We start from the raw sequence: 12179 nt of genomic DNA, 5'->3' as shown, positions 1-12179 counted from the left end.
TGGAAATATTTTCAAGGAATTTACACTTTATGAAGATTCCAAACTATCCTGTGATATATGTGATACTATTATTTAGTATTATATATAATAGTGGTAATGTGTTTTCTTCTGGAATTAGAAAGCTTGTCTTTCATATAGGTCTGATATATCACTTTTTATTTTATGTCCCAAACAATCTGATCTTCAACTCTCACACCAAACCAGCCTAAATCCTTAATTCCTTCCATATTGAGTTTTTTAACAAGTACTATAACAATATAATGCTTGCCAAGGAAACTAAGCCTATGGATTCATGTCGGCATGGGAGTTAACTGTTCAGAATAGTTAATGCTGTGTTGATTAATGTGTTGGGGGGCAAGACTGAACAAAAGATGTTCTAACCAATTAGAACATTTAGCCTTCTTCTTAACCAATAATTTCCTTTGCCCGAAACACAGCAGAAGATGTTAATACCAGCCTGAATTTCAACATAGCCACGGCCCCACTGTGTAATTGTTGTTTGCTGTTTTCTTGTGGTGAACCAAATTCCCAGTACTCAGCTCTGACCTAGGCATGGACCAGCTTCTGCAGGCAACTCAGAGAAAAACCAGGATGGTAAAAAAGCAACCTAGTAGAAGGATTGGAGGAAATTAAAAATCAAAGTTCAAAGGTTCTACTTTCATTAATGTGTTTCTGTTACTGTTTTTATTGCTTTCAGGGGGTAAAGCCTGCTAGTTTTGACAAAGTAGCGATTCCTGAAGTGAAAGAAATTATAGAAGGATGCATTCGGCAAAACAAAGATGAAAGGTGAGTTGCTTCTTTTGACCTGGGTGTTTCTTGAACAAAAACCTAAAATGTAATGTGCTCTGAGTACAACAGTACTCAATGCAAGGTTTATTTTAATACTTTACTTGTGATCAGTTTCTCCACTTATGCCATATAACATTTTTAAAAGTAGGGATTCTGTCCTTTGAGGTTATTCAGAGTTTATATAATGAAATGTTGTAAAAAACGTGGTTCAGTAGAGTTTAATGAAACCAGAACTCTCTTAAACGTAGTTACTAGATTCAGTGGGAACTACTACAGCATTAGCATGGTTTATAGAACTCTAATAGAATTCAGTCTCTCTCTAACACAGATCTGTTCCATAGTTTTTTCCATGAATTCAAAAGGTAAGATAAAATTTTGGCTCTTTAAAATCAACTAAATTATATAGATCTTGATTTGCTGTCATTATGCCAGAATTGAAGAAGAGCAAAACATCAAAACTCTTTTGAGTAAAAAGAGAAGACTTCGCCTAAGGCTCTGGAGGAGATCTGGCTTAGTCATTTGTCCTAACAGAGGACTTTTCTCAGAGGAGTGGCAAGTATCTGATCTGCTATATAGCTGATTCATCACCACTTAGGCATGGCAATTGTTCAGTGTCTGTTTTTGAAAAATAATCTACTTTTGCCATCCCACCTGATCTCCCCAAAAAGAAAAAGTAGACCAGTCAGTACAAATATAAATTGTAAATTGAGTGTAATCTACCTCCTAAAGAATGTGAGCAATCAGGTATATCAACTAAATTAAAGAATTCAGTATCTTGACTTCTCCAGTCTCATACTCTTTTCATAGCTTTGTTGTTTGGAAAAACTTAACATTGTGATCTTTAAAGCTTTTTGGCAGAAATTTAGTTTGAGTTTCTATTTTTATATGCACTGATTGGAAAGGAGAGTCCTTAATCTCTTGAAGAACTGTTTTCACTATAAACAAAGGAATATTTGTTTACAGTCTTAGAACATATTACTCTGTTTCTTTTCTGGATGGAACAATTTACTAGATTACTGGTATTTTGAGACCGTTTATTTGAAGATTATTCCACAACCAGACTTCTGCTTGCTTAGTACACAAATTATTGAATAAGGAATTAGGAGAATTTATTGGGGTAAATAAATATTGCTGTACTAGAAGCTACTGAACTAGAAATCAAAAGATTTATTTTCTTAATTTTACCACCTACAGCTTTTGTAACTATGAGCAAGATTCCCAACCTCTGAGTTTCCATTTCCTAATAAGCCGTGAACTATATCTCATTGGATCAGATGAAATTACATATTTAAGGATTTTTTGTTAGCTGTAAAATAACTGTGTGGCATTTTGAAGCTGTGATATTTTGTGTTACTTCTATTATTGCTACACAGTTAATATGAGATTAAATTTTTAGATTTAAAAATTGTCAGGTCTTAATCATAAATGAGACTAAGTTATGATTTTCTGTAACATGAGAGTAAAACTCTGTAATCACCCTTAAAATGAAGATAGTGAAGCAACTTAGAAGTTAAAGTTAGTTAAAAGCTTCTCTTATTTTTCTTTTCATAGTCCTTTTTCATTCTTCCAAGTGAAACAATTATTAGCCACACTTGAAAATCATCTTTTCAATCTAATGGGGTTTTGTTTTTGTTTCTTTTCCTTTCCCTCTCTTTGGTAGATATTCAATCAAAGACCTTTTGAACCATGCCTTCTTCCAGGAGGAAACAGGGGTACGGGTAGAATTAGCAGAAGAAGATGATGGAGAAAAGATAGCCATTAAACTATGGCTACGTATCGAAGACACTAAGAAATTAAAGGGAAAATACAAAGATAACGAAGCTATTGAGTTTTCCTTTGACTTGGAGAGAGATGTGCCAGAAGATGTTGCTCAAGAAATGGTAAAATAACACTATTCAGCCATCTAAAAATTGGTATAGATTCATATACATTGGTATGGAAAGATATCTGTGAATTGGCAAGAAAGCAGTTTATGAAACAGTGTATATGGCATATCCCATTGATACAAAATTGTGTTGATTAATGGTCCCAAATGTTGTTACCTTTGAGTAGTGGGATTTCCTAGAATTTTTTCTTTAACTCCCTTTTTTGTACTTTTTGGTATTGTACAAAATGCCAGTATTTTGTACTTTTTTGGTAATGTTTTTATAATGAGTGCTGGATTTTATAGTTTTTTAAGTTACTTTTATTTGATGGAAAGATATATTTATACAGATACAGATATGTAGAGGGAGAGGGAGATACAGGGGGAAGGGAAAGAGAACAGTAGAATTCATTTCGAAGTCATTTTGAAAATCTGTAAAGTTGAATAGAATGGCTCTTAATTTTAAAAACCCTTTTCAGTTAGAATGACAAGTTATTTTTTCTAGCAGGATCACAAATATATTGACACATTAGCCTTTGATCAGTCCCCTGGATAAACCTTATAAATAGACATAGGACCATAAATTGTTTTTACTTTGAAGGGTGTTTTCAAGGTCAATTATCAGTAGGTAGTTTTTTGATATATCATTACTTGAAGTATGTCAAAAAGATCACATTTCAAAAAGGAAATCCTTCATCAATGTTTGGCTTATCATAGTACCTAAAATAGCCGTTTATTATGCAAAGATATTCATAGAATATCTCTATTAGGATTTATAAGAACTATTCAATAGTAGTTGTCTCTGAATGGTGTCAGGTTTGGAAGAGAGATTTATTTTTAATTGTTAGTTTTTTGTTTTTAACTTCATATAATTACCATAGTTGTTTTATCTGGTTAAGTGGTTGTTGATGACTTAATTTGATGTGAGAGGAAAATAGAGCGACTAGAATAGAATGCCTGACTTAGTTTAGGAACTGCAGTTTTAGGTGCCTCGTTTGTTGTAAGAAGTGAAGTCATACCTACCAGAGTTTTTACAAAGATAGTGGTGAGATGCATAACACAGACTTTAATAATTTCACAATTTGGTTGGGATCAACCCTGGAAGAGTTCTTTCTTCCTTCTCCTCTCTATTTTTCTCCAGTGCCTTTTTTTTTTTTTTTTTTTTTGACATCCTACTGCTTCCTGATACACCCTCTTGTCCTGTAGGTGGAGTCTGGATATGTCTGTGAAGGCGATCACAAGACCATGGCTAAGGCCATCAAAGACAGAGTGTCACTAATCAAGAGAAAACGAGAACAGCGGCAGTTGGTGAGGCAGGAGCAAGAAAAAAGAAAACAGGAAGAGAGCAGTCTCAAACAACAGGTAGAACAACAATCAAGTGCTTCCCAAGTAGGAGTCAAGCAACTCCCTTCTACTGCTAGCACCGGCATACCTACTGCCTCTACCACTTCAGCTTCAGTTTCTACACAAGTAGAACCTGAAGAACCTGAGGCAGATCAACATCAACAACTACAATACCAGCAACCTAGTATATCTGTGTTATGTAAGTATTTTGGGAACTGAATAAATACGCTAATGACAATCCCAATTGGCTTTTTATCTTCTAGTTCTGCACTGGCCTCTTGGTTTTAAATGATGACTCTGAGGTATAATAAGAGATTTGAAATGGGTACCATCTAGCTTTTCTTTTTTATTCTTATGTTCATGACTAATAGAATAGAAATATGGGAAGGAAGAAAATGTGATTAGGATATAAATAATGGATTTCAGCATCTTGGAAGTTCTGACTATTTTTTACAGTTCCTTAAAATATAATTAATAATAGAAAATGAACAAACTTTTCTTAGCTACTTAAAATTGAACCCATTAATCTGGTTCAGCTCTTTTAGCAAAGCTGGATAATACATAGACTGAAAACTAATGATGCTACTAGTTACTGATTGAAGTACCTGCTTAATACTGAGAACCCAGTAGTCTCCAGAGTATGACTTTGAAAGCTCTGTCAAAATTGAGGCTGATTTAATGGGCCACTACTACTGCAGCCTCCTTCAGACTGAGTCCAAAACTACTAGATGGTGCCCAGCTACCACCACCGACTGCTCTGACAGGGATCACAATAGAGGGTCCCAGACAGAGTGGGAGCAAAATGTAGAACAAAATTCAAACTCATCAAAAAAAGGCCAGACTTACTGGTCTGACAGAGACTGGAGAAACCTTGAGAGTATGGCACCTGAACACTCTATTAACTCAGTAATGAAGTCACTTCTAAAGTTCACCTTTGAGCCAAAGGTTAGACAGGCCTATAAAACAAACAGTAACACACGTAGTTCAACCATGTATATGGACTAAATGGGCACACCAGCCTAAAAGCAAAGACGAGAAGGTAGGAAGGGATAAGAAAATGGAACAAATGGAAATGGGGAACCCAAGGTTGAGAAGGGGTTGGCAACCAATATCACAAAACAGTTTATATGTTAATTGTTTAATGAGAAACTAATTTGCCCTGTAAACTTTCACCTAAAGCACAGTAAGATTCTGGGGTGGCCAGGGAATTTTTTAAAAAAGACATTAAAACTCTTCTCTTTGTGGATCCCTCATTTATGTGTAGAAATCTATTAATATAATGACTAGTATTCATATTTCATTCAGAGCTGTGCAAAAATAAAACTATAACTGGCCCTAAATTAATGGGTCTGAAATGTGGACGGGAAAATGTGGAACCTCTTTTTTTGTGATTTGTCTGTTTTTTTTTTTTTTTTTTTCATTTCTCCTTCAGCTGATGGGACAGTTGACAGTGGCCAGGGATCTTCTGTCTTCACAGAATCCCGAGTGAGCAGCCAGCAGACAGTTTCATATGGTTCCCAACACGAACAGGCACATTCTACAGGCACGGTCCCAGGGCATACAGCTTCTGTTGTCCAAGCACAATCTCAACCTCATGGGGTATATCCACCCTCAAGTGTGGTAAGTAAATGTGTAAAAGAGTGAAGAACACACTATAAGAACCAATGGATAATCTGCTATATTCAAATTCCTTTTACTATCCAAGTAGCAGCATTTCTAAAGGAAGTAGATTTGTTATAGAATATAACTGTAGTAGTTCTGGTGGGGTAGGATATACACATTAACATGTAGGAATTAGTTCACCTTCCTTTGTGAAGACAACTATGTACAAGATCTAGACTAATCTGCATTTAATTAAAGATAATGCTCTGTATAGTTGAAACTGAAGCAACATAAGCTGGAAAGACACGTGTTTGGGGTGTGGGGGTGAGGAGAGTTTTTCAAAACCTTACTTATTAAAATAATTACGAAGTATTTTCTACAAGATTTCTTATTATATAAAACACAGGTAAGACCTTCCACCATTATAGAATGCTGCATGTGAATACTCTAGAGTCAAGGAATCCTTTATATGTATGACTGTTAGCGCTTGTGTTTAATCATCAGTTGCTGTGCGTGTTCCTGCGTTAAAGTCTGTGTTGGACACAAGTTCCTTCCCTAGTATATGTTCTTTTGCTTTTTTTCTCTTTATTTGGTATCTGTTTTATTACTGATTTTTTTTTTAGCATCAGTTTATGGGGGTTTTTTCTAGAAATATTTTATGCATGTGTATATCACATGTACACACACATTATTACCCCATATTTTGCATTAGCCACTCTTGCTTCTCATATAGAGAGTGTTAAAGTAGATCATCAGGTAATACCGCTTCTTTTATTGACTTTCTGTGAGGTCTTCAGAAGAAAATAGAATACATTATCTGCCTTTGCAAGGAATTACATAATAACTGATCACAGTGTAACACTTTTTCAGTGAGATCTTGAGGCAGGTAGATTTTCCTTCTCTTTCAGAAAGTTTTTGTGAGAAGTCTTGCTCTTCCCTAAATGAAAGCCTTTATCTGTTAATTAAGAAAACACTTTGGCTTATTCAGGTCTTTTATCCTACAGCTTGGAATAAAAGATGTCTATTTGTTTCAGAGTCCATTCATCAGTCCTACTTTGGCCAGGTCTCAAGATGAATGACCACAGTAACGCAAGGAATACTACTAATGTACTGATTTTTTAACAATCTGGTTTCTGACCTTTAAAAAAGTTGAGTAGAGTAAAACTTCATAAAGGTCGTGTAGGAGACGTATTGGTGTGCTGTGGCAATATGTCAACATTTATTGTCAGTTTCTACTGCTTTTGTTCTAGGTGATTTTTTTCTGGATCACCATAACTAGATTTTTTAAAAACCTTTTAAATCTCATAACTTCACTTATCACAGGATTATGAACATTGGAATGATCATTTATGAAGATATTAAATATGAGTCACAGACATAGCTATAGTTACGGTTGCTCTAAAAGCAGATTGTTTCTTGCCTTCTGACAATAGTATTCTATAGCAGTATCATAAGGAATCATTAAATATTGAGAATTTTTAAATAATTTTATAGTTTTACTATTTAAATTTTATAGCTGTCTTGTTCCAGAAAGAACCTAAGGTGGCTTGCACCTTAAGTGGAATGAAAAAAACATAAAAATAAAAGAAAAACTAGAAGTGGAGAAAAATGGAGCTAGGAATGAAACTAAATAATCACTTGATAATAGTTATACACGTGCTCCTGATCTGCTACAAATTTGGCTCAACCATTCTGTGCAGCCAGTTTTGAAAAAGAAAATGTCATTAGTTACACAGTTCACAGTATCTAAAAGGAAACAACAAACTTGCTCAGAACAACCTTACAGTATTAGACGTACTGCTTTGAGGCTGATTCAGATCTTTTTGTTAAGGTGTTTCAAACTTCGTAAGGCTAACTTAAATCTCTAATATGCATGAAACATTTTAAAGTTATTTTTTAGAGAATCAAAATTAAGATATTTTTCCAACTGCTTTAGCAAAGGTACGGAAGGTTTCCTGTATCCATTGTGAATTTTTTCTAGAAAGCTAAACCCTTTCCTAGTAGTTGACTTTTTACCTTTGCAGGTAAAGATTGACAAGTCTAATAAATACAGTACTATGAGGCAACAACTTTTTAACCTGATGCCTTCTTCTAAATCATCCGATGCCTTTCTAGAGCTCCTACAAAATAACTTAGTCTTAAAATCTTGTATCATGTGTTTTAAACTAACAGAATTCATTCTTGTTTATTAATAAATATACTGAAATTATGAGCTGATATTCTTTGTTTTCCCTGTCCTGCTGTCTTCAGTCAATCAGTCATTCTTATTCATACACTCATGACAATTGGTGTTATTTTAGAATATTTAGTAAGACGATTGTTATCGTAGTAGTACCTTAAAAAGCCTGTATTTGACCACCCGTGTAAAAAGAATAGCAGTGACCTACCACATGTACTTTGTGGAGTTATTGCTCTCCTTGGAAAAATTGACTTTGCTGAAACTTGGGGAGAATGGAACATATCTTTATGTCAGCTATGCCCTGTTATCATTGTACATTTGGTTATTTTGTTTTCAAAGTACTGTGTTTTTCATGTGTGTTTGTTTTCTGTTTAGCCTCGTCGTGGCCGTAGCATGTCGGTTTGTGTTCCCCATCTTTCTGCTGTTCCCTCTCTGTCCCGCATCTCTCCCAGTGCTTCTTCCACCCCACCATCAGTACTGTCTGCACCTCTTTCTCCTTCCCTCCTTCGGACTGCCCCTGAGGAAACTTTTGCCGAAAACCTTTCTAAAGCATTGGAGAGTGTCCTGCCCATGCACTCTGCCTCTCTGCGCAAGCACCGACGCTCCAGCCTGCCTTCCCTCTTTGTCAGTACTGTATGTAACTGTAAACTTCCTGACAAATGAAAAATTATTACCAATGAATACATCCAGGCACCAAGAATTTTAATAAAGAACAGGACTAAACTTGACATATATTACATTTTTAACATACTAGTTCTTCATGTAGGAAACTTTTATGTAATAAGGCTTTGAGGGGGAATAAAGCAAGGAGGCAATGAGAGAGAATGCTTATAAAGCCCTTGGTACATATCAGTGTCTGCCCAATGAAATGTTAGCTTTTATATGTTCTCTTACACCCTAGCAACATATGTATCTTTGCTTTTTCAAACCTTAGTAAAAAAGTATATATTACTTAATTTTAAACTCATTTCTGGCTTGATCAAAATTTTCTCTTTATTGAGCATACCCAAATATGTTTTTTCCTCACTTTATTTTAAAGGTACATTAATGAAGCTGGATGAATAAATTTTTTTTTTTCGTAGTCAATGAAGAATAATTAAGGAATGAAAGTTGGTTTTAATCTGTTAGCAGCTTAAAGTGATGTGTCAGCAAGCTAAAAGGCCACGTAATATTCCCTCATGAAAGTATTTTTTCTTAGGTTGAATAGGGTTGAGCTTTGACTCTAATGAAATGGGCCTCCATCCCATATGTAGTTTTTATGACTTTCTTTGCCCCACTCATGTACACAAAAGATATACCTTTAAATTGTTTTGTGCGTACTGTGGGACCTTGCTTCGCCTTTTCCAGATAGAGAAATATAGTTAAGATTCTGATCTGTCAACCTCAAAATATTCAGATTTTTATTTAGGACAGTGACAGTGTTTTGTGGCTTTGGGATATACCTCGAATAAACAACAGTAAAATGGAACATTTCTGATTCTATAGTTAGAAAGAGAAATCTATTAGTCGTTGTGAAAAAGTAACATTTGAGCCACTTGGCTAACTTGACAGTGGTCTACTTATTGAAAAAATGAAACTGGCCTACTCTTTCAAAGGAATCCATGAAAGTGAATTATTATAGTGTGCATTGTTTGAATTTGACAGGCAAAGAGTCTAAATTTAGAGTCTTAAACCTACAACTGTTTCTGTGAACAAAAAGTGCTGTTAGACCAAGCAAGCGGTTATTTGTGTTGTCCTTTTCACCCAATTTGAACACCAAATATCAAAATCAGATAATTCATGGTTATTAAGCCCTTACCTAGGATTAGAAAAGTGGACATTTGCTGATTTGGCATGTATAACAGGTTTCATGTAGTGCGACTATCAATTGTGTCTAGTTGGAGACACTGTCACTAGTCATATGTTAGGATTTCTAATTAGAAGACATACTACTAATTGATGAGAAAGTAACACTGGAGCCTCTAGTACAGCACAGAATAGTAAGAGTATAGAATATAAGAAGACTTAATACAGTAAAGTAGCTTAAATTGAAGAACATTTCTTATATTATAAAAATAGTTGGGTTTATTGCCTTCCTTTAATTCTTATGTCTTTTTCCACTGATAAAGTTTTCATTGTCTTAAGAGTGAGCATGTTAGTTGTAACAACTGAATATACACTTAGAAAGTTTATTTCGTTTCATTTTAGAAAGGAAAGTTAAGTTATGGGAAAACAGCTCTTATCTAATGCAAAGAGTCCCACAGATTGGTAAAATTGGCCCTGGATGTATTTAATGGATTTTTACTATGCACATAATTTACAAAAGTACTGTTATTTCTTTATTAATTTTAAATTTGGTGTAACCATTTCATAGGGTTACACAGAGCTATCCAGTTGTGCATGTCTATTGTAATTTTACATATGAATGTATGAATTACTTGTCTTATTCATGTTGATACAGCCTCAGTCCATGGTGCATCCGTGTGGGGGGACCCCAACACACCCAGAATCACAGATATTTTTCCCAACTATTCATGAACGTCCAGTTTCTTTTTCACCACCTCCTACCTGTCCACCGAAGGTAGCCATTTCCCAGCGGCGTAAGAGCACCTCCTTCCTGGAAGCCCAAACTCGCAACTTCCAACCCCTGCTGAGGACTGTTGGCCAAAATCTTCTTCCACTTGGTGGCAGCCCAACTAACTGGACACCAGAGACAGTAGTTTTGTGGGGTACGACAGCCAATAGAATAACTGGAGAGCCATGTGAGATACAGGTTCCTCCTGTGTTTGAACCAACTCAAGTTTACAGTGACTATAGATCTGGACTAATACCCCCAGAAGAAGCTCATTATTTTATTCCTCAGGAAGCAGTGTATCTAGCTGGGGTACATTACCAGGCCCAGGTGGCAGAACAGTATGATGGTATTGCATACAACTCACCAGTACTGTCAAGTCCTATGAAGCAGATACCTGAACAGAAGGCAGTACCAGGGGCCCCTCCTTCAAGTTCTGTCTTTGAATTTCCATCTGGACAGGCTTTCCTGGTAGGACACCTGCAGAATTTAAGATTAGATTCTGGAGTGAGTCCAGGATCTCCCCTCTCTAGTATTTCTGCACCTATCAGTACAGATGCTACACGTTTGAAATTTCACCCTGTCTTTGTTCCTCATTCTGCACCTGCTGTGTTAACTCATAACAATGAGGGCAGAAGCAATTGTGTGTTTGAGTTTCATGTTCACACACCAAGCTCCTCTTCAGGAGAAGGAGATGGAGTTGTACCTCAGCGTGCTTACCGAACGCGGCAGGTCGCAGTGGACCTGAATCAGGAAGAGCTACCTCCTCAATCAGTTGGATTACATGGCCGCCTGCAGCCCGTGACGGAAGAACAGTATAATTACTGTGCCCCAGAACTGACCGTTTCTGTGGTAGAGCCTATCGGACAGAACTGGCCAGTAGGAAGCCCAGAATATTCCAGTGATTCCTCACAAATTACTTCTTCAGACCCCAGTGATTTTCAGTCACCTCCCCCTACAGGGGGAACAGCTGCATCTTTTGGCTCTGATGTGTCATTACCCTTTATCCATCTGCCTCAGACAATGTTACAAGAATCCCCACTTTTCTTCTGTTTTCCCCAAGGAACCACATCTCAGCAGGTCTTAGCTGCTTCATTTCCTGCAGGAGGATCTGCACTCCATCCACAGGTTATAGGAAAACTTCCACAATTCTTTTAAACTACTCTACTATGCACCATTACATTTAAGTTTTCTGTCTCCTTTTCCTAAATCATAGATTCATAAGCAGCATTGTTTAATTTTATCAGTAGAATTTCCCCGTCTTTTGGGGGGTTATAAACTACTTGCACAGAAGAACAAAACATGAGGAACTATCTGATTTACCTATAATATGTACAGCGCCTTTGGAAATAAATCACAAAAACTAGAATTTTAGTCATTTAACTCAACAAAATCTTTCACTTCTATCCACATACGTAAGATATTTTCAACTGGTAGTAAAAATGCAAGTGTCTATAATGTAAGGTTGACTCAGCATTGATTATTTTTTTATTTCTCCCTAGAAAGAAACATGAGTACTTAAAAACACACACACACAAAAGATGAAATTTTTCTCCTACAGAATGAAAATAATGGAAAATAGGGGATACTTTTGGATTACCATTAAGAATGAATCCATAGAATCTTCATTAGAGTAGAGGAATCTTTAAAAACAGAGAAAGAAGGAAAAGTTTAGGAATTTGCCTTAACAAATGAATATGTCTTTTTGAAATGGCATTAATCAGATAACCCGCTATGTATTATATGTCCAAATAAAATGTTAATCATAAAATTAAGGACTTGATTTTAATTTTTAGCAAGTAAATTGGAATCTAGTAAGTGGTAGTTTATTTATTTTTTAGTTTTGTGTT

The 12179-nt window shown here is 35.8% G+C and overlaps 1 protein-coding gene across 7 annotated transcripts in view; it reads left to right on the top strand.

The window, feature by feature from the left end:
- The window catches only part of WNK1 (WNK lysine deficient protein kinase 1), a 157527-nt gene that overhangs the window by 104860 nt on the left and 40488 nt on the right, over positions 1 to 12179 (top strand). For 6 of the 7 annotated variants that reach the window (XM_049882144.1, XM_049882143.1, XM_049882142.1 and 3 more), the window contains exons 5-8: positions 698 to 786; positions 2450 to 2669; positions 3860 to 4196; positions 5430 to 5617. In XM_049882144.1, the coding sequence (XP_049738101.1) occupies positions 698 to 786; positions 2450 to 2669; positions 3860 to 4196; positions 5430 to 5617 (834 nt within the window). Of the gene's footprint in view, positions 1 to 697; positions 787 to 2449; positions 2670 to 3859; positions 4197 to 5429; positions 5618 to 10218; positions 11458 to 12179 lie in introns of all 7 variants that reach the window. The other variant, XM_049882145.1, reaches the window with a different exon arrangement.

This window comes from Elephas maximus, chromosome 4 (assembly GCF_024166365.1).
Source record: "Elephas maximus indicus isolate mEleMax1 chromosome 4, mEleMax1 primary haplotype, whole genome shotgun sequence".
Taxonomy (NCBI): Eukaryota; Metazoa; Chordata; class Mammalia; order Proboscidea; family Elephantidae; genus Elephas; species Elephas maximus.
Note: the sequence above shows the minus strand (reverse complement) of the source record. Positions and strands in the feature narration are given on the sequence as shown.